At 37.5% G+C, this 24,261-nt stretch overlaps 1 protein-coding gene across 1 annotated transcript in view; it reads right to left on the reverse strand.

Moving 5' to 3' along the window:
* LOC124236880 (beta-klotho-like) overlaps positions 1-18,396 on the reverse strand; it is a 32,064-nt gene extending 13,668 nt beyond the window's left edge. Inside the window, exon 1 of the mRNA XM_046655826.1 lies at positions 17,519-18,396. Within this exon, the coding sequence (XP_046511782.1) occupies positions 17,519-18,343 (825 nt within the window). The 5' untranslated portion in view covers positions 18,344-18,396. The remainder of the gene's footprint in view (positions 1-17,518) is intronic.
* Positions 18,397-24,261: the final 5,865 nt, after the last annotated feature.

Consider the following 24,261-nt stretch of genomic DNA (forward strand, 5'->3'; position numbering starts at 1 on the left):
CCGAGGGGATTGCCAAGGGGCAGGGAGAGAGCCCTTGTCCAACCTCCATCTTACTTCTCTCCCTGGCTGCCTTCCTGGGCCTTGTTTGGGCTGGGTACAGGTGAGATAGTATGTGGATTATAGAGTTTCTTCCTCTATATAAGAAGACACAGACCAGTGATCTTTCATTGTTCTATGGAATCTCCCTTAGGCCCTAATTTAGAAGTCCGGGATAATCCAGGCTCTAAATTCTGTAAATGGATAATGATAGAGCCACCTCCTAAGCTTGTTGTGAGGACTGAGTGAATTAACATACATATAGGGCCTTAGAACAGAGCCTGGAACAGAGTAACCTCTTTATAATCCTTGGCTATTATTACTATTATGATAAAAGGGCGGCAGGCTCTGCAAAAAGCAGAAAAGCTGGAAAGAACGTGGGCTTTGGGGTCAGCACACTTGGGCTTGAAGTTCAGGTACTTACTGTGTGGCCTTAGACAAGTCACTTAACTTTTCTGAACTCCTCAGCTGCAAAAGGAAGTTAACAATATGCTTTGTAAAGTTGTTGTTAGATGTAGAGCTAATGTATATAGTAAATATGCAGCATAAAATAGAGCACCTAGGAGGGACTGCCTAAAGACGGATGTTATTATTGGTCTTCCCCGAGTTTACATTTCCAGTCGAGCTCTCATAACAGCTTCGAGGTCCTATTCTGTTTAATAGGTACTTATTGACCACTTACTCAAGCCTGGCTTGTCCTGCCCTGAGGAGGCTAAAATAAATGGCACAGGAACTTGCCCTCAGGAGCAAGCAATCTTATTGGGAAAATAAGACTAACATGTGTGAAAGAGAAACATATAAATTGGCATAAAGTAAGGCATTAAATGAAAAAATAACTAAAGCCAGAAAGGGCCATGAGCTATACTAGAAGGAGGAACCAACATTAAGGACTGCAATTAAGGATTCTAGGCTAGATAAATGCCCAAGGCCACCGCTCTGTCCCCGCCAGCCACACAATTAGCCTTTGTCTGTGTTACAGCCACCTCTCTTCCCCTCAGCGCTTGACTTGCTGCCTTTTGATGTCTCTTCCCAGGTGTCCCAATTTCTCTTCTATCTGGGTATTTCTAAAACAAGTGCACAAACCTTTACTATTTTTAACTCACAAAGTTTTCTTTCAGTTTTGCTCCTTAGCTTTTCTTTCGCTTATTAGAGATGTTTTATATTGGGTTGGGTTAATCTGAAAGTGCCTTTTTGTAGGTCAAAAATAATCAAATATGAGCAACAGTTCAAACCTAACAGATTCTGTGGACACCAAAAATGTTCCAGGATGGGGAAAGGTGGGCGTTACTGTAAGAGGTGAGGATTCCAAAGCTGATGCCGCCTTGCTTTATGCAAGCATAGCTAATTTAAATCATTCCATGAAAGATTTTCTGAAGGAGTAGGTGTCTCGAGGCATTACTTCTGTCTACTTGTCTTTGCTCAATTTTCATTGGAAGATCCTGGAACCATTTATCATCCAAGTTCCCAAGGATACTTAAGAATGCTCTCCTTTGGGCATGGATGTTAGCTCAGGGCCAGTCTTCCTCAGAAAAAAAAGAGGAGGATTGGCAGCAGTTATCTCAGGGTTAATCTTCCTCACAAAAAAAAAAAGAGAATGCTCTCCTCTTAGAGAAGTGTTCTGGCTGGAGCCTCCTCCTTTGCCTCCAACCTGAGGTTCTAGCTTCTTGGAAGGAATCACAGGGGAGCCTTGAACAGACTCCACCTTTTGTGGTCTCAGCCACTCTTTCTGGGCTTTTCTGGGGCTAGAATCACAGTGGAAAGTCTTGAGAACTGCTTTTTTCCCTGATGTGAGACAAAAGCCATCATGCATTACAGGAATTCAGAGGGGACGTTCTTTGCTTTCTAACCGGTCACTTAATCCCTTGCCAGCCTCAGGGCTTTCATCCATTCAAGCCCCAGCGATCAGTACGCCTCTTCAGGGCTGTGGTGCACCCCTGATGTGTAAACTGTAAAGCACTGAGCACACGTAAGATTCTGAGCCATGAACCAGCTGCCTTGCAAAAATATGATGCCATCAGACACTAAAGGGAAAGTGAGATGGAATCAGTACAAATTTATTAAACCAGTTGTAACGGGAACTAACCAGTCCTAATAGAAAAAAAAGGAGGGGTGAGTATCTTTAAAATAGATGTTTTATTTCATACAATAGAACATGATTACATGAAAGATGACCTAAACTGTGATAAAAGTTTGGTTACATCAGCATTTTAATGACAAATAAGACAGCTGAGAAGACAACAGACTGGTACCTTTGCAACCATTTTCCAAGCAAATTTTCTGAGTGTATATATAGATTTATACATATATATGCGTGTGTTGTCATGCCCCAAGGTGACCTTTGGGTTCCACAGTGTCTCTTTCACCTTTGCTGCTATTTGCATAGGCTATCAAGGTATCTAGGGTTATCTTTGCTCTCAGCTGAAGACCGCCTCTCCATTCTCATGAAGAGAATGTGGGGGAGGTTCTTTGTGCAGCGCTTATGGTTATAATTTGATCCTGTTTGCCAACTAACAGGGTAAAAAGTATTGTTCCACATAGTGAGTTTGACATAAATCATCATGAAACAGGGGTATCTATGTGGTGTCCTTTGGTCTGATGCTCATTAAGGAGGTCTGTTGGCAAAACTAAAATGGGGTTGGCAGGAGAGCACAACCTGGGCCTGCAACCTTGCACAACAGTCAGTCTGCGATTTCCCAAGGTTACACTCTATCTTGTACAAGGCCAGCTACCTTTGGAATGATTGATTTAAGGGAGCTTCAACCTTTGTTCTTTAGATTCCGTAGCTTAAAGGGGAAGTCAGCAGCTTTTTCTTTTTGAGCCAGCTATCAGGGTCTGATGTCAGAGCCGGCCAGAGGCCTAATATCTCATTCTGTTCGCTCCTCTAGTCTAATGGAGCAGTTTTCTTTGATGCTCCTGGAAGTCCAGACTCAGATAAATTCTGTGGATGATAGGAAACAAATAAGATATCTGGCATAACTTTAGAAACAAGATGAAGAGGGGGTTCTGGGTCAGGAAGACACGGCGGGACACTGGTGGAAGGGAGTGCTGTGGAAGGATGGGGTTACAGACAGAGGAACGAGTCCTGCACATCATGGGTGTCTGCATTTAGGGAACCCCAGTCATCTGTCAAAAGTTAAATTTCCAAATCTGTGCGTGATGGTAGTCACTTTTGGCTGAAATATCTTCACGTGAACTATGAACTTGTTTAATGTTAAGGGTATTTTATAAAGTGTTAAATAAAAACTGTCAAAGAAAATTTATGTTAAAACTCCATGATCATAGCAAGCTGTTTTCATATTTTTGTGTTCCCTTCCAGCTTTTCCAAATATATTTCCCAGCTAAAATCACTTTGAACTTTTTCCACGTTGTTTTTAGTCTTCATAATGATCTTAACAGTATAACAATTCACCAATGTGATGAAATATGATTTACTGTCGTCTCTCTCTTTTAATAGAAATTAGCTTGTTTTTCTTTCTTCCCTCCCTCCTTCTTCCTCTCTCTGTCTTTCTTTTTTCCTGTCATAAATAATGTTGGCATAACTAATTTGGGGCATATGGCTTTTAATTTTCTTACATTATTGCCTTTTGTTAATCCCAGGAATGGACTACCTATTTTTAAAATTGTTTTACGTATTTCCAAACTGCTTTCCACACATTTTGTCCATTGATCCGAGTGTTCTTTGACCATTACATTGAACACTTAGAAACATTGATTGCTCTATTTGGGGATGTATGACCATCAAGAATGATATAAAGATGCTACTCACCTACATGGTACTATAGGGGACAAGGCCCAGATCTTGAAAGCAGGAGACCCGGGGTCTAGTACTGGCCATGCTATTAAGTAGATTTATGATCTTGGATAAATCGTTTCCCTCTCGGCAGCCTCAGTGCCCTCCTCCATTATACTGAGCTAAAAATAAATACTCTAGAGAACGGTTGTGAAGATGGAACCAGGTAACATATGTGAAGACATTATGGAAACTACACAAATGTAAATTTCAAATACAGATCTTCCTCAACTTCCAATGGAGTTACATCCCTATAAACCCATTATAGGCTGAAAATGTCGTAAATTGAAAATGCATTTAATACACCTGAACATCAGGTGAATTACTGAACGTCAGAGCTTAGTCTAGCCTACCTTAAACGTGCTCAGAACACTTACATTAGCCTACGGCTGGGCAAAATCATCTAAAACAAGACCTATTTTATAATAAAGTGTTGAGTATCTCATGTAACTTATTGAATACTGTACTGAAAGTGAAAAACGGAATGGTTGGATGGGGACAGAATGGTTGTAAGTGAATGGGTTGTTTACCCTTGTGATCGCGTGTTGACCGGGAGCTGCGGCTCGCTGCCTCTGCCCAGCCTCATGAGAAAGTATTGCTAGCCCCAGAAAAAGATCAAAATCCAAAATTCGAAGTACCGTTCCTACTGGGATTGATTTCAGTTTGGTTCGTTTTTTTCATCTACTCAGCACTTCTTTATACTAGTGTTGTTTTCTGCTAATTACAATTGCTGCTCTTCCTGATTATTTAACATGCATTCATTCATTCATTCTGTGTTCCACAAATGTTTAGTGAGTGCTTAAGGTACGTGAACTTTACTGTTCATTGCTACAAAATTGTGTGACTATTATTTCCTTAAAATAGATATTATGTGACTGTTTTTTCTTTGAATTTTTTTGGCAATCTTGAAATTCTCTTGGAAACAATATCTTACCCTCGTTATTCTTAGGAGAGAATTTAAGTATTAACAAAAATTACCACCTTTCGTTAAGAAAAATACCATCCTAGTTTTAATGGTTCAAGTTCAGATTTTCATTTTAACGAATTTTCCTCTTATTTTCTTTTCAATCATTATGTTTTCAAATTATTCTAACAAATCATTGATCATTCTCAGTTTGTATAGTTTCAGGCTTTCCCCGTAGGAATCATGTAAAAACTAAACTCTAATATATTTGTTCCTTCAAAACAAGGGACCTATTATTGTTATAGAATTCTAATTTCAACTATAATATTACTAAATTAAACTAACACCTGAGCTAGAATCTAAACCCGGCAACACGAAGAGAAAAAAGTATAGAATAAATTTCATAATTAATTAAATGAAGAAGCATCGGTGGGTTTCCCCAGATATTAGAAGGGAGCTTAGAAGAAATCAATGTTAGTAAATTGGAACTTTATTGAAGGTCAGGTTCCGTGCCCAAGGAGAACATTTGCGTGCCAACTTTGCAGAGGGTGGAATGATATTTTAAGCTTTCTGGTATTAGTAAATTAACAATAGTGGTCCTGTTACTAATTTTTTCATGCAGCTGGACCATATCTCAGAGTGTAATTGAAGCTAAACTGGCCTGTGGTGACTTGAAGCCTTTCCTCAGGATTTAGGAATGAAGAGTTAAAGACAGTCAATACAGAAACCACAAATAATATAGTTATTACAATAACAAAAATCAGACCTATCATTTTTGGGCCCACAACAAAGGCAGATTTACCATGAACCTAAGGAAGCTGAAGCTTTAGGGTCCCTCACTTGCATGGGGCACTGTAAATGTCCTAGGTGGGTTGGGAGCCAGGTTCTGAGTGGAAGCATTTCTAGGTAAGTATTTCTGATAAATTCCCTAAAAAGGTCACAGGAAAAAAAGGAATCTGAATCTCCAAGACTACAGTAATTTATTGTGATATTTTTCTCATTCTAAATAAATGTTTACTTTTGTACCAACTTTTGTGTTCATAATTTTGTGGGGTTTTCTTCCTTAAAGAGCACCCCTGGACTGGCATACAATACTTGTTGAATGAATGCCTGCTACAGAACAGCTAGTTTGTTGGTCCCCTGACACACATCGTTGAAAATACAGCCTCTGTAAGGCAGATCTTATTTTTCCCATTTTAGAGAAGAAACTGGAGTTCACAGAGGCTGGACAGTGGTGGAGCAGGGATTGGAACCCAGGCCTCTCTAATTCCTTTACTAAAACCATCCTGCTTCTATGTCCTGCCACTTCTAGATTTTGAAGCTGTTGGGGAAAGGCTATTTGACACAAACCACAACATACTGTCTTAAAATTGTATTTTCTTTCTGCTATACTTGGTTATTAAAATAAACAGTCCTGGAATGAAGGTACCATATCCCACTCTTGCATGCTGAGAGGAAAATATCTATGTATGTCTGGAATTCAGGATCACCTAGAAAGGTCATGAAGGACCTGCCAGCAAATTTGGGGTGTTCAGAAAACCATGTAGTTGTCCAAGTGCCTAGCACAGCATGTAATGTTTATATGTAATTCCCTGTGCCTCTTTGCTAGAACCAGCCATATGGCATTGGATATTGTCCTCACTGATATCAGAGGCTAAATGGATCCCTCGGAGAACACTTCCACAGTTGACTGTCTTGACTGAGGATGATGATCTTTACACCATTGTCAATGTCAGACTCAAGAGGAAAGGGATGCTGTGCTTGCATAGTGTTTAACACTGCAGCACCTTCACACAGGTCGTAATCAAATGGTCCTTTTTTTTCTGAGGAAGATCAGCCCTGAGCTAACGTCTGCTGCCAATCCTCCTATTTTTGCTGAGGAAGACTGGCCCTGAGCTAACATCCATGCCCATCTTCCTCTACTTTATACTTGGGACGCCTACCACAGCATGGCTCGCCAAGCAGTGCCATGTCCGCACCCGGGATCCAAACCAGCGAACCCCAGGCCCCCAAAGCAGATTGTGCATGCTTAACCTCTGTGCCACTGCGCCAGCCCCTTAAATGATCCTTAAAGATGAGTGACATTCATGATCAAATATAACAGAATAGTGATTAAGTTACAGAACCGTAGAAAATTAATAACATAAATAGCAATAGCAACCAACACGTCTCTAGCGCCAAACGTGCCAAGAACTGTTCAAAGCCCTTTCCATGTGCTGTCTCATTTCATCCTCATTTAAATCTTGCGAGGCAGATACTATTACGATTCCCATTTTAGAGGAGAGGAAACCAAGGGGTAGAGAGGTGAGGTAACTTGTCTAGTTTCACGAACTAAGTCAAGCCTGGGCTGTATTGCTCTGAGTTCTGTGCTCTTGCATGCTAACTAGAGGTAGAGGACAGACCTGAGAGGTCATTTGGTCCAATTTTTTAAAAATTTCCAGTATAGGTGAAGAAACTGAAGCCCAAGAAATAAGTGACTTGCCCAAGGTCTCAGTGACAAAGCTAGGATTAGAACTAAGTCCTTTGGCTTTTTAGGTCACTGTGATTTCCGGGACATTATGCACATTAAATTATGTGCCTTTGAAACACACTTTTACACCTTAGGCCAAAGGTGATTGAACAGGCTGTGAAAATCCAAGGAGGTATGCAACAGACATGGCACAAAAACAAGGGCCAGTATACTGAGAAAGCCGTGTGACAGACTTTGGGTGCCAAGAACACTCTATAAAGAGGCAGGCTGACAGTGATGGTCTGATTATGCCTTTATCCAGCCTCACCAGCTGGGGTACCACCTCAGTACCCAGTCGAACAGAGAGTGCATCAGCATTACCTCCTGTTCTGTTTTTTTCTCTTACACAAATTGTACACATCAGCAAAAGCAAGTTTAGATAAATCATTTTTATTTATCTTCATCCTTCTACCCATGGCTATTATTTTATCCTTTTCTTCACTCTTTATTCATTTACATTAATGAATTGCTTAAATTCAACTCTGTAAACACTTATTTAACAAATACAAGGCAACTTGGCAGGCATTTAGAAAAAATGTTAACAAGATAGCTCCTGCCTTTTCTATGACCTCTAATGGGAGAGAAAATTACAGAAATAAGTAGAACAAAAACAGTATATTTCTATGTTTCAGTTAATCAGAAATGATAAGCAAAACACTGTAATAATATGATTCAAATTTTGTAAAAGCATATGACTATATCTATGTGTTTATATATGCACAGAAAAACATTTGGAGGTTGAACAAGCTGCTAACAGTTGTTGCTTCTGGGGTATGGGGTTAGGGAGTAAGAAAAGAAGAGATCCTTCATTTGAAACTTTATGTCTTTCTGTATTATTTGAATGTTTTGCAGTAAAAATGCATTATTTTCATAATTTAAAAAAGTCAGGGGGTCAGCCCCGTGGCCGAGTGGTTAAGTTCGCACGCTCTGCTTCGGCGGCCCAGGGTTTCACCGGTTTCACTGGTTCGAATCCTGGCGTGGACATGGCACTGCTCATCAAGCCATGCTGAGGTGGCATCCCACATGCCACAAATAGAAGGACCCACAACTAAAAATACACACCTATGTACTGGGGGGCTTTGGGGAGAAAAAAGGAAAAAAATAAAATCTTAAAAAAAAAAGTCAGGAAAATTGGTTGGAGCTGATAGTTCTATCAGTGAGTTTAATTGCTCTATGCTATTGCGCTTCAGTTTCTCCAAAGTTCCAAAAATTTCAAAGGAAAAAACAGAAACTTGAATAAAAAGTTCAGTTATTCTGGATTTCGTTATATGTTAAAGAATGTTTTTTCACTCCATGAGAACATGTTGATATTCAAAGGTAAAAGGAGGAAACATACAACACAGACGTGATTAACATGAGAGAAGAATCCATAACAGTAAACCCAGCTCTTTATTTAAGACTCAGTCACATAATCTCACGTCAAGATATGACGCTATGAAGAACCAACAAATGAACTTCCCCAAACACTGAAAGATCCTGGTTTTCAGCAGCCTCAAGGCTCCCCCAAAACATTTTCAAATAGCACCACCAGATCATCGAGGAACCACTTTAATTACTTCGTGACTCACTCTCCAATGGTTAGTGAGTTAGAAGGTTCTAATTATCCTCAACGTCTCCACTACTTTTCAGCAACAGAATCATTGTGAATGTTCAATAGTTTTAATTTCTCCTTTTTCTTTTAACATAGACTATTTTCTAATGTTGAGTTTTCTCAGTGAGACTTTTTCTATGCAATGAAGTGACTTATTTTATGCTATAAATGAATGTAAAGTTCCCTCAGTTCACAGTTTCATCATATCTAGCACTGTTTCCATTACTTACAATATTTTCTGATTTCCAGTTGGGCCTAACTTTCCATGTATGAGAGTGTTCATATCAAATCAAGCTGTTTAAATACGATCACAGTGTTATTCTCTGAGCATTTATAATTGCATTTATTTAAACTTGTTAATCATTCACTGAAGTATGACTTTTCTACTTAATGATTAGAAAAAGTAAATATTGCTCTCGTGAAGGTTTGAGAATACCAGTTGTCGTCTACAAATAGATTTTTCACGTGACTTATATCTAACAAAGGTATTCTGGTTATAGAAACTGTCTCTGGCAATTCTTATTCGCAAGCAATTTTCATCTTTTATTCAGATTTGATTAGAAACGTCTAAAAAGTGCTCTTTTTAACTTGTTTGATCATTATTTCCTATATTTTGTTAGTGATGTCTTAGGTCCTAATGGAGATGAGTTGGGATTATAATATAGGTTCTATGCATTAGCTTATTAAATGAATAATTATGTTAACATTTATCTAAACTTTAGATTGTGTTGCCAAGGGTACACATGTGATTTAACATCCCTTAAATGGGACACTAAAGTCTTGAGCAAATGAAAATTAAAATCACGCGGACAAATGAAAATCCTCATGGTTAATATATGAGTCAGGGATAAACGGGTCATGGGCTTTGTGGGCAAACACAACATGTCAATAGATTGTTTTGGTCTTTAAATAGGCAGTGAAGTCAAATATCTGTTGAGTCAGCTTCAACAGAAGTGGCTGCCACGGTTTTGAGGCTGTAAATTGTTCTTTTTCATTGAAGCTAGGTAGCTGATTCATGTCATCAAACCTTGCTAACTCAGTTCAGACAGATAACATTTGAATTTTGGTTCTAACAGTTATTATGGAGTAAAAAACCCACGCATATTCAGCTGTGTGAACTCAGGTAAATTTATCTGGGCTTCAGTTTTTTCAGCTATAAAATGGCTGTAAGAAAAGCTACCTGGCAGGGTTGATGTGAGCATTAGATGAGATAATATATGAAAAGTACCTAGTACAGTGTCTGACACTACAGTAAGCATACAATAAAATATTCTTCTTATAATTATTAAGAATAGTATTATAGAATGTCAACAAGTCATCTGTAATAATTGTCTCATTCTCCACTTTAAGAATTAAGACCAGGGGCCAGCCCAGTGGCGCAGTAGTCAAGCTTGGTGCACTCCACTTTGGCAGCCTGGGTTCACAGGTTTGGATCCTGGGTGCCGACCTATGCTACTCCTCAGCCACGCTGTGGTGCCGATCCACATGTGAACTGGAGGAAGATTGGCACAGATGTTAGCTCAGGGCTAATCTTCCTCAAAATAAAAAAAGAATTAAGATGAATTTCTGTTCTTTCTTCTCCCCATTTCTGTGTTCTTTTTTTTGTTTTGTTTTGGAGTGGGAGGGGAAAGTAGTGGCAGGTAACAAATGATTGTTTTCAACCTTCTTTTTTCTGTCCTTCGTTGACAGAAAAACTTGGCCTAGTTTTTTAGTTACAAGATTTGGCAAAAATTAATTTTGGTACGTTATTGTCTTGCAACTCAAGTTTAACAAGGGAGTTTTTAAAAATTCCTGTATTTTTTTCCGAGAAGAAAAAGTCATTTCAGCTGATCCTTGAAGATTTTGCTTCTACCTAACGAATACAAGCTAAAAAAGGCTCCTGCTAATATTTCCATTTCAGAATATTACGCTTAGTCTTCAAGATATTGCTGGGGGCTGGGCAGAAGAGGTTTAAAAATGACATTTAATCTATTTAAAAGTGCCTGTGAAACACTGCAGCCTTCTTGGTCAAGAACGTTGTTACAGCAGTCTGTTGGCAAAGAAGGCTTAGCTATTAATCACGTGAATGGTGACTTTTTCTTTCTCCAAAAGCCCGAGCACATAGTTGTACATCCAAGTTGTAGGTCCTAGTTCTTCTGTGTGGGACGCTGCCACAGCATGGCTTGACGAGTGGTGTGTAGGTCTGCACACAGGATCCGAACCTGTGAACCCAGGCTGCCGAAGTGGAGCACAGGAACTTAACTGCTACGTCACCAGGGTGGCCCTGAATGGTAGCTTTTTCACAGCTGTTTTTGCAGTTTTAATACTAAATTTTGGTTAAGAATTTCAACAGAGCTTTTAAGTGTACTATATAAAAATGATTTTCTTTTCTTTTAAAACATAAAATATTCTCTTTACGTTATTTTATTTATTTTTTACTTTTAATTGTGGAAATTGTCATCACACATAAACACAGAAAGAATAATATAATGAACCCTCATGAACACATCACTCAGCTTTAAGAGGTGTCAACTTTCTACAGCTTGTTTCAAGATGGGCTTTTAATGTAAAATTTTTAGGAAAAACTGATTTGCATGTTCTGAAAAGACTATATGTTTATGCCAGAATCTGTGTTGGGGTGTGTGTGTGTGTCTGAAATCCACTTTTATTCAATTGCAGTTTTAAATTCTTTCTGGGACAAGATAGGTCTTCCTTAAATAGAAAATAATCAATTGAATTATGTATTAAATACCTAAAACATACCCAGCCTTGTGTGAACTTCTCTGAAGAAATGATGCCAAGAAATGCTACAACAAAGTTCCTGAAAGAGGTGGGAAAACAGAGAATAAATAAAACCTTATCCCAGGCTCAGGAACAAGTTGGTAAGGCCTTGACCTAGAGTAGAATTTCCCAACATTTCTTGTCCTGAAAAACTCTTTCACAGTATTAAGCAATCTCTTGAACCCCTGAGGAATTTAAAAAATTATTTCATCATTTGTGTGGTATATACAAAAAAGTGTTGACATACATTTGATTTCATAGAAGTCTATTTTATTAAAGGTTGGATTGAAAAGTTTGTTTAAAATAAATTTAAAATATTCAGAAAATAAATTGTATTTAAAATGCTCAATACGTAAATATAACTATTGGCATTTTCTAATTTAATAAATATTTTTACATTATGAAAATTATTTTAACTACATAATAAAAAGCATTTTATGGCACATTTAAAAATTATTATTTATTTATTTATTTTGCTGGGGAAGAGTCACCCTGAGCTAATGTCTGTTGAATCTTCCTCTTTTTTGCTGAGGAAGATTTGCCCTGAGCTAACATCTGTTGTCAATCTTCCTCTTTTTGTATGTGAGCCACCATGACAGCACGGCCACTGACAGACGGATGGTGTAGGTCTGCACCCAGGATCAGAATCCAGGCCGCCAAAGCAGAGCGCACCTAACTTAACCACTAGGCCACAGGGCCGGCCCCCTCAAAATAAATATTTTAAAGAAAAATATTTTAGCAAATAATAGTACCTGTTGCACTTGGATATGCAAATAAACAAAAAAGGCAACATGAAAAGCCAACATAAAGTGATGCACGACAATGTAAAATTTGTGAAACACAGTGTTATGGCATCAAAAAAGGATAAAAACGGCTAATAACATTTTGTTTAACTCTTGAATTTTGCTTTTTAAAAAAGTATAAGCTTTCATGGGCCAGCCCCGTGGCCGAGTGGTTAAGTGTGCCCATTCTGCTTGGGCGGCCCAGGGTTGTGCCAATTTGGATCCCGGGTGCAGACATGGCACCGCTTATCAGGCCATGCTGAGGTGGCATCCCACATGCCACAACCAGAGCACTCACAACTAGAACACACAACTATGTACTGGGGGGCTTTGGGGAGGAGAAGAAAAGAAAAAAACGTATAAGTGTTCAAAAAAGCAGGTTTAGTGTTTTGTTTATAAATAACTATATAAGAGAAATGGTTTGGGGCAGCTCTTTCAAGTGTTTGATAAATAACACAAAGCCACTAGGGAGAGTTTATTCCCAATGTTTGAAAATCTAAATTAGATATCATCATCAATGTTATTTCCTCATTTAACATTTTTTAAAAACATTGTTTCTTCTCTAAAAACATCCTGATATGCTATAAGTTAATTTTGAGTTTAGGTATGAACCTTACAGATCTGGTCAAAATCTCCCTGAGGCAATTTTATAAAATTGATTTTATTGCAATTTCATGTCCTTTATACTAGTTAAATTTCAATGTCCTTGTTCTTTATGCTTTGTGCCTTTAAGCAGCTGTCTATTATAAGTATAAATCAGTGGTTTTCATGGGAGGAAAGGGGGAGGAGCTTTGCCTCCCCATCCCCACCAGGGGCCATTTGGCAATGTCTGTAGACAGTTTTGGTTGTCACAACCCTGGGACAAGGGTGCTACTGTCATCTGGTGGGTAGAGGCCAGGGGTGGTGCTAAACATCCTACAATGCACAGGATAGCCCATCACAACAAGGAAATTATTTGTCCCCAAATGTCAGTTGTGCCAAGGTTGAGAAAGCCTGGTAGTATATAACCAGTACATGTCTATGAAAGATAATGATTTAAAGCTATGAAATGATCAGACATAAAAGTATATGTCTATGAAACATAATGATTTAAAGCCATGGAAGCATGGAGTGGAGTATTTAGTGGAGTAATAAACCGAATGAGTTACCATCTTATGAGCAAACTCATCTCCCCAAACCTCTGTGCATGTTTCCTCAGAGGCTCTCAAATGTTCCCTTTTAGGGGGCAGAAATCCACAAATTCAAGTTATTATGCAAATTTATTGATATAACTTGAAATCCAAAATTCAAGTTATTATGCATTTTTATTGATTTAAAAATAGAATGAAAACAGACACCATTATTGCCTTTGCCAATGTGAAATCTTGGGGCTTCACTGATCTAAGGGATTAGCACATAGGCCAAACAGGCTGGAATCTGACTCTGGGATTTTAAAAACTGAATTTTGGAGAGAGAAATCTTCCCTCTGCAAAGCAGAGAATGACCCACAAGAAGAAATGGACATGAGAGATCGAGATAAAGGGCTTCCGAGAGTGTCTTGGTTATAGGGTCCGTTCATCACTGTGATTTGGTTACCGAGCCAGGAGATTGCTCATTTCTGCTTAAGTCAACTTAAATTAGGTTTCTGTCACTTGTAACCAAGAGTCTTGACTAATACACCACTGGATTAATATAGGCAATATTTCAAGAATTAGCAATAATGCAATGAAATACGACTTTTGAGCTTGTGATTGGTTCTTTGATTACAAGGTTTAAGAGAGAAATCCTAAATCACTCATTCAACAAACATTTATACCTAGCACATACCTATCATTCTGTGCTAGGTGCTGGAAACACAAAGATAAATAAAAAATAATCTCGCCTTTCAAGGAACGTGCAGGCTAGTTGGGAGACAGAAAAGTTCCTTATGGTATGAGTGCTATGACAGAAGCAAGCACGTCTTATCATGGGAGCCTTCAGGAGGGGCACTAACCCTAACAGGTCAAGAATATCTTAGAGGTGGTGGCTGCCTAGATTGAGTCTTGAAGGACATTAGGTGGGTAAAGCAGGGAGTAAGAAGGGCATTCTAGGTGGATAGAGCGCTAGCAGAGGCAGAGTGGAGAGGAATAGTAAGGTAAAATTGAGACACTGCTAGTAGTGCTTTATAGTGGAGTGCTGGGTACAAGGATTTGGCATTAGTGATGGGGATGGGAGAGTGGCCAGCAAAGAGGCTGGAAAGGTGGCTAGGGGTTGTGTCTTGAAGGTGTTGATGAAATAGCAGGACTTTATCCCAAAAGCTTTGGGGAGCCACTAATGGATTTAATGCAGGGGAGTGACATGATGCTTGTTAGTCATAACGCTCTGTAAAATGGGGATAATAATAGGTACCTGGCAAGGTTGTTGCAAAAATTATAGATAATATATAAAGCGATGATTACTGTGCTTGGAGATAGTCAAGCCGGAAAATGCACCCTCTTTCTGTTCCAAATATTGTTACAAACTCAGAGTGGAGCATCCCTTAGTAGGCGTGATTATGGCAAATTTTTACCTGAGGCTTAGACTCACTTTAAGATAATCAGCAGATCTACAATAAGGTGGAATCTACATTCCGGGTCAATCTCAGCACTGGCTAGACCATTCAGGTCTCCTCCAAACCAGGACATTTCAGACTGGGATGGAGTTTTCAAGATCATCCTGGAACTAAAAAGACCCCAAAAGCCACTATGAAATCTTTTCAATATCTGAGGATTGGGGAATAAAGTGGTCTATAATCACCAATGAATTTAGTTTTCTATTAGGCTTATCTTAATAAGTGTTATTGGACTAAAAACTAATCCTAAAGAATGCTTCTTGTGGGTCACAGGTGGCACAACAAGGAAGAAATACTTTGTTGCAACATAAAATATCAAATTAATCTTTTCTATGTTCAAGGAAGGACAGAGAGGGGAAAAGTGGGGAAAACAAGTTCACCTCAGGCCACTAGACCATGGCAAGATTTCCCTCTGGCGCTAGAAATCATGGGCTTATGCAGCATGTTTCACTTTCTGACTAATTTCAAGAGACCCCTTACACTCCTTACTTAGGTTAGTGATTTAGAAATTTTAAAGAGATGGAAGAAATTATCTGGAAAACAATAATTTAAAAATATAATCCCTCAATTTAAAACAACAAAATTCCTCTCATTCTCAGAGAGTGCTAGTTTTGTGTTAAAGGCAGAGCTTATCTCAAATAGAGAAAAACTAAAAACATCAGAAAATATAGCACTTTATATGCTAAGTTTGGAAGCAATATCTGTTAGTTGCAACATTTTCCCTACGTATTTTTATCAGCTGGCCAGTTTTAAAGGCTTTAAATTAACCACTTATATATACTTTTCATGAAAATTCTAATTGTTAACGTGTTTCCAGGTAACCAAAAACTTTTCAACACTTTAGAATATTTTTCTTTATAATAAGGTTAAATAAACATATGTGTCCATGTATTTGCAGAGAAAACTTTAAAAAGACTATATAAGAAACTATTAACAGTAGTTTCCTCGAGGTTGGGATTGTCAGGTGGAGAGGGAGAGAGGAATTGATCTTTTTCACTTTCTATCATTTGGTACAATCTGATGTTTCTCACTTTACAGGAGCATATGTTGTCTTAATAATTAAAAGAACTAGATAAAAGGAATGTTTTTCTAACTTATATATGCATAATCTTCATAGTTAATAGCTATAAGTTTTCACTCCTTTAAGGTCTCATTTGCCGTATCATAGTATATCCACACACATTAATAATATATTCTATATACAACTCTATTCAAAGATATGTAAATGACCTTGAAATCCTACGTAGTCTGTTGACCGCAAGGGTGATGTGACTGAACCACAGCACAACACACATGTAGAATAATCCAGAAAGTTCAAAAAGAAAAGAAGGGTTAGCAGGTATTTTTGTATGTGCAAACTTAGATATGGAATTATTTTACGTTTCTATACATCTTTTCTGTTTCTCTATATTTAACATTTGCTTATTAAAAAATCAAATTCCTCCTCCTAGCACATTATGAAACTCTTCTAATAAGGGATTTTCATTTTCAAAATGTAACAGGTGTCCAGAGTAATTTATTTTTCCCAAGTAAACTATTTGGCTCAAAAAGTTAAACCTGATTCTAGATAGTAACTTCAGTGTGAGGTGAAATCTCTTGAAAATCCCTGAAAGACTGCACTTTTAAAAACTTTCTTAATAAAGGCTTTCAGAGTTTAATTATGTTGTCATATACAATCCCATGTTCACAGCAGCTGCATTTTATTCTGTAACCTTGGGCAAGTTATTTAATCTTGCTAAGCTTCAGTTTCCTCCTCTTTAAAATGGGGATAATGGTAGGACCTAGTCCATAAGGTTGCCGTGAGCAGGAAATGTAATAGTGCAAGGAAAATGCTTAATGTAGTCTGTGGCACGTAGTAAGCACTCAATAAACATTAGCTGCTATTTTGCTTACATTTTCGTATTGTTTTAATAATTGTGACATTTCCCAACATAAACTCTGACTTTTGAAATACACTGCTTTAAAACACTTAGTAGACCATATTCTTCCAAGTTTTTATATTACTAGTCTAATTTTACCTCCCAGAACAATTAATCTCATCTTTTCTGCCATGTGCCAAATAAACCAACTGTGAAGTACGTTTATTTCAATTCCTGTACTTAATGTGTATCAGTTATCCAACACTTATTTAGCTTACTATCACTAAGTATTACTAAGAATAGCAATACTAACAACAAATACATATTTGAAATGGTCATGTAGACATAATTCTGAAATGGTTACATGTTGTCAGAAAAGAGTTTCGACAATTAAATTTATAAATACTGGTTTTCCACAGAATGAAAGCAAACTCATATTCTCCCACTTTAATGTATAATCGTAGCTTTAAAAATAGTTAAATAATTTTGAAAGTGCAACTTTTAAGGGAAATAATTGGATTAATACATTAATAATAGCTTAAATAAAACATCCACTAAATATGCAAACTGAGGACAGAAATTGTGAGTTAGACTAAAATTAGTTCAGTTGATTTCAATAAAAAGAATTATTTAAAAGGAAGATACATTTCTCAGTGTTTCCTTTTAGCTCCTGCTCCTTATATTCTGAAGCTATGATATGAAGCCAGCTGTACAGTACCTTGATCAGGTTGTGTCCCACAGCGTAGACAGCTGCTAAATTTCCCTTCTCTCCAGGGGCATGAATACCTGTCCCATACCCATGCCAGGCAACTAGATATGGGTTGTGAATTGTAATCCAATATTTGACACGGTCCCCAAACATCTGGAAACAGTATGTGGCATAGTCATTGAAGATATCTATTATGGTTTCATTTTTCCACCCCCCATATTTTTCTTGTAGTGCCAAAGGCAAATCCCAATGGTATAAAGTAACTATAGGTTCAATGTTTCTAAGTACTAGGGCGTCGATAAGGGTATTATAGTACTGGAGACCTTTTGCGTTGGCGACAGCCACGATTCCATCAGGGAAAAGTCTTGGCCAGGAAATTGAAAACTGATAAAAAGAAACTCCTGTAAAATCCAGGGCCGATAAGTCTTTTTCCAGGAAAATGTAACTGTCACTGGAACTATTCGTGCTGTTGGCATTTTTAAGGTGTGTATGGATGAAATGATCCCATATAGAGAGTCCTTTTCCGTCTGTCTTCCAATTCCCTTCCACTTGAAATGCTCCAGTCCCAACGCCCCAGAAAAAGTTTTTAGGAAAAGTGTCATAGAGAAACAGCTGACTTTCATTTACCGGACTAAAATTAGGATTTTTAGACCATATAGCTCTTCCATCTCCAGAGAATCCAGTCACAGCTCGTAGGAGAATAAACACTGACAGGATGACAGATCTTTGCAGTCCCCCGTTGGACATTGTTTTCCTATAGCGTGTGTTTCTTTCATCGGAGCCGGAAAAAATCCATTCATTCCCTGGAGAGCCTGCCGCCCAGCTTGGATTCATTTGCCACTCACTGCTCGACTGTCTTATCAAGGCTTCAGTAAAAGCTTGTGATTGTAAAGCTCTGTCAATGATTAGCTTGAACTGTGAGACTTAGGATGGGTCATGCAGAGCAACGTAATTTGAGGGAGGCGGCACTAGGACACTTACACCGCGTTTCCTTCTCTCTTATTATGGGAAAAATTAGACGAAAATGCATCAGGGACGGCACTTCGAATGTGAACTAAAACATATAGCAACAATGAACAAAAATACCATATTTCATCTGTAGCCTTTCATATTGACCCAAATCTTTTCTCAATGTTTTGAACATTATTGAATAAAGTATATACCTTTTCTATTTTTATAGTTTTTGAGTGGTAATTTTAGTATTTCACATTTCAGGAAAAATAATCATATACAAAGAAATAGCATTCCTATATGCCAATAATAGAGAATTATAAAACATAAGATATTACACTTGCACAAAAATAACACATCTAAGAATAATCTTATTAAATGCTACCTATTTTAAGAAAATTATAAAAATGTGTTGATAAATTTGAAAGAAGGTAAATGAAGAAATACACACCCCTTGCTGGGTGGAAACACTGAATACTTTCCAGTTTAAATTACAAATTCAATGAACTTTTAACTAAAATCCTCTAATCCCAAATTTTAGTTCAACAAAACTATTGTGAAATTTCTTTGAAAAATAAATAGGCAGCAATTCCCAAAAAAACCCCAAACAAACCTGAAAAAGAAAAGAGTGAAAGCATAGACTACATTCAGATATGAAAACATAAAAAAAGCACAGTTTAAACGTGATTCTGAAATAAGAATAAATAAAAAGAAATATTGTGCAGAGCCTTTAGCCTCCAAATCACCTTTATAAAATTTAATGTTTTAAATATTTCAAATATCACATACTAATGAGAGGCAGAGTAGTTAATAGTTTGGCCCCTAGAGTCGGACCGCCTGAGTGTAAATATAGCCGTGTGGCTAGGAACGTGTTATTTAGCCTTTCTGGCCTTCAGTTTCCTCTTGTGAAAGAAAACGCATAATAATAGCATCTACTGCTGGATTGTTGTGAGGATTAAATGAGTTAATACACGTAAAACACTTAGAACAGAGACTGACGCATAGCAAGTTCTCAATAAACATTACTCTTATTTTTATGTGAAGGGGAACAATTATTCAGGAAGCGGTTGAGGCTAGGATTTAGCATTAAAGACACTATGTTTTGGCTCCTGTCGGTATTTTTAGCTTTCTCTCTCCTCAGTTACCATCTGTAGCACCCTTCCTGTTAGCCATAACAAACAACTTTTACTAAGCTCTACACATGTTGATGGCTCATATCCCTGCTCCTTGGTGTGTATGCTCTCTAGGATGTGTCCCGCCTTCACGTACCTCATGCCTCCCTGTTCTTCAAAACTTCAGGACCCCCTCTGGAAAGCCTTTCTGACTCCCCAGTTTGACTTTATTTACTTATTTAAATTTTTAAAATGTTTTCACAGTTTATTAATCTCGTGAACAATCTGCACAATCACCGCAGACAAAGTCACTGTAGAATCTTGACTCCTTCAGTTGTCCAACCTCCAGCTCACCTTTCGCCGGCACCAACGCTGGCCTTAGCGGTCTCCCTGACCTTCCCACTCCGTTCTTGTTCTTTTCGCTGTATTCTTGAGGTCTGTTTCTTCTCATACAGGCCAGGTCTTGCAAATCTACGTCTGGGTTCGTTTTTTTGTTGCTGTAATCCAAGGAATCGTAAATCATGCTGAAGCCAGTTGTCTTGCCACCACCAAAATGGGTTCTGAATCCAAGTACAAAGATGACGTCTTGTGTGATCTTGTACAGTTTGGCTAGTTTTTCCCGAATTTCTGTCTTAGGTACTGTTGCCTGCCCAGAGCGAAGGACATCGATGACCATTCGTTTCCCCTGAAGTAGTCGGTTGGTCGTGAACTTCAGGTCTGGATGGTTGCTGTGTCCCTTGTGATGGCAGTCAATCCTCAGGCAGCCAGCGAGGGAAAAAGCCAGTTTGATTTGATTTAGATGGATCTCCCTTGTGTTCCCATGGCAGCCCGAGCTTTCTTTATCATGACACTCATTGCACAGTAAATCAGTAAGTCACACAATAAATTCATCTGTATCCTTTGTTCGACTGTAATCTGTCTCTCTTTTTTAAAGACAAGGACCATGACTGTTTGGTTTCCTATTGAGTGTCTGGGGCCTAGTAGTTACAAAAGGATATACTGAATGAGTGAATGTACCTATAGCATACTATGTACACTCCATCACTGCATTTATTATATAATATTATTATAATCCTGGAGCTGTCACCTCCACTAGACTGTAAGAATATCTCTTATCTAAATTTTTATTATCGCTTATCAGAGTAGATGCTTAATCATTGTCTATTGAATGAGTGGAGTTGATACAATTAATTCACTATTTAGAAAATAATTTTTTTTCCAGGTTTATTGAGATAGAGTTGATGTATAATACTGTATTAGTTTAAGGTGTGCAACATAATGATTGGATATACGTATACACTGTGACACAATTACTAAAAATACAATTTTTAAATGTAATAACTTATGCCCTCACAAATTAATTAAAAATATATAGCCACAGAAATTGTTAAGATGGTAAATCTTACCACAATAAAAAAAAAATAGCCACAGAAAATTAGAAGAAAATAGAAGTAAATATTAAATTATATAAACATATAGTTTATATGATCATATAAACAATTTAACTATAATTAAAATATCTAAAAAATTAAAAGTTGAAAGACAAATAACAAACTTGGAAAATGTTTGAGTAAATCTAGAAGGCAAATGGACAACTTTTTTTTCTGTTTTTAAGGAAGATTAGCCCTGAGCTAATATCTGCCGCCAATTCTCCTCTTTTTGCTGAGGAAGACTGGCCCTCAGCTAACATCCATGCCCATCTTCCTCTACTTTATATGTGGGATACCTACCACAGCATGGCTTGCCAAGCAGTGCCATGTCCGCACCGAGGATCTGAACCGGCAAACCCCAGGCCGCCAAAGCGGAAAGTGCACACACAACCACTGCACCACTGGGCCGGCCATGGCCAACTTTTTATTATATAAGTAATTCACACAAATCAATAAGAAAAACACCAAATAGATAAATAGCCAAACAACATTAATAAAAAATATACAAAAGAGGAAATGTAACTGTATAGCTAATAAAAACATTAAATAACCAGTGATTAAAAACACGTATAAAGATAGCTACATAATATTTTCTCTTATAAAATTAACAAAGTTAAAATAAATGATGAAAACCAATGTTGATGAGATTGTAAGACATTGATAATTAGAATACAAATTTGTATAATATTCATGGAAAGCAATTTTTCAATGTATCATGAACCTTGTATTTTTTCATATCTTTTCATCTGATTTCAGCAATTTATCATAATAAATTAATTCTAAGTATATAAAATGCTATGTGTGCAAATATTTTTATAGTAGCATTATTTATGACAGAGGGAAATTAGAAATAAAGATTCATTCATAGGAGAATAATTACCGAAAGCACAGAACATCCATTTGATGAAATATTGTAGTCATTAACATTTTCAAAGAATATGTAGTAACATTAAAATATTTAAGATAAAAAACTAACTGAAAAAATCCTGACGGTAAGTTGAATAATCAGTATGATTATAATGGTGTAATAAGTTATAACAAATATATAGAATTATAAGAAAATACAGGGGCCAGCCAGGTGGCACAGCGGTTAAGTTCGCCCATTCTGCTTTGGCAGCCCAGGGTTCACTGGTTCGGATCCTGGGTGCAGACCTATACACCACTCATCAAGCCATGATGTGGTAGGCATCCCACATATGAGAAGTAGAGGAAGATGGGCATGGATGTTAGCTCAAGGCCAGTCTTCCTCAGCAAAAAGAGGAGGATTGGCAACAAATGTTAGCTCAGGGCTAATCTTCCTCAAGAGAAAAAAAAAAGAAAGAAAATATATTTACTATACTGTATTTGAATGGAGAACAATAGTTATATTTTCCTTCTTTTATATGTTTAATTTTTTTTTTTTGAGGAAGCTTAGCCCTGAGCTAGCCACTGCCAATCCTCCTCTTTTTGCCGAGGAAGACCAGCCCTGAACTAACATCCATGCCCATCTTCCTCCACTTTATATGTGGGATGCCCACCACAGCATGGTTTTTGCCAAGGGTGCCATGTCCACACCTGGGATCTGAATCAGCGGACCCCTGGCCACTGAGAAGCAGAATGTGTGAACTTAACTGCTGTGCCACTGGGCCGGCCCCTATATATTTAATTTTAATAACAAAAATGAACATAAAAATAAAAAACTAGTCAATATTAGATATAAAAGTTTATGGATGAGAAATTAGATACATTCCTGCTAAAATTAAGAAGAAGGCAAGGATCTCTACTCTCACCACTTCTATTCAACATCATACTAGAAGTCCTAGCTAATGCAATAAGACAAGAAAAGGAAATAAGAAGTATACAGATTGGGAAGCAAGAAATAAAACTGTATTTGTTTGTGGTGATAATGATTCTCTATGTAGAAAATCCCAAAGAATCAACCAAAAAAAAAATCCTGGAACTAATGAAAAACTATATCAAGTTTGCAGGCTACATGGTAATATACAAAAGTCAACTGCTTTATTATTTACTGGTAATGAACAATTAGAACTTGAAATTAAAAAGACAATACCATTTACATTAGCACCAAAAAAAAAGATTAAACACTTAAGTGTAAATATAACAAAATATATACAAAATCTACATGGGGAAAACTACAAAACTCTGATGAAAGAAATAAAAGAAAATCTAAATCAATGGAGAGATATTCCATGTACATGGATAGGAAAATACTGTAGTGGTGGATCCATTTATCAAAACCCATAGCATGTTCAACACAAAGAGTGAACCCTAATGTAAATGACGAACGTTAGTTAATAATAATGTATCAATATTGGTTTGTCAGTTGTAACAAATGTACCACACTAATGCAAGATATTAAAAATAGGGGAAATTGGAGGTGGGAGGGAGTGATGTGCTATATGGGAACTCTGTAACTGTAGTTGCTCAAGAAAAGTTCTATTAATTTTAAAATATTTATTGACAAAGGCTAAGTTTTTTCAGGGGGGATGATTGGCCCTGAGCTAACATCCGTGCCCATCTTCCTATAGTTTACAAGTGGGACGCCTGCCACAGCATGGTTTGATAAGTGGTGCATAGGTCTGAGCCCGGGATCCAACCTGGGGAACCCCAGCCTGCAGAAGTGGGGTGTGTGAACTTAACGGCTACACCAGTGGGCCAGCCTGACAAAGGCTAAGTCTTGAAATGTGTACTGAGTATTTATTTGCTAATGACCAATAATTTATCATTAAATTATTTCAGATTTCGTATGAGAAAACAAAGGAAATGGATAATTGTCAGGATAAGTTGATTAAGCCGATTAAATTGGAACATACGTAGATAAAAACAACATAACTTCACATGCATTAGGATGGATATTATGAAAAAAAAAACCCCACAAGGAAATAACAAGTATTGGCAAGTATGTGGGGAAATTGGAACTCTTGTGCATTGCTAGTGGGAATATAAAATGGTGCAGGTACTATGGAAGACAGTATGATGGTTTCTCAAAAAATTAAACATGGAATTGCCATTATTCAGCAATTCCACTTCTGGGTATAACTCTAAAGAATTGAAAGCAGGGACTCCAGCAGGTATTTGTACACCCAGTTTCAAGGTGGCATTGTTCACAATAGCCAAAAGGTGGAAACAACCCAAACGTTCATCAATCAATGAATGGATAAACAAAATGTGGTATGTAGATACAATATTATTCAACCTTAAAACGGTATTAATTTCTGATACACGGATGAAACTCGAAGACATAATGCTGAGAGAAATA

Source organism: Equus quagga, chromosome 3, assembly GCF_021613505.1.
Source record: "Equus quagga isolate Etosha38 chromosome 3, UCLA_HA_Equagga_1.0, whole genome shotgun sequence".
NCBI classification, from domain to species: Eukaryota; Metazoa; Chordata; class Mammalia; order Perissodactyla; family Equidae; genus Equus; species Equus quagga.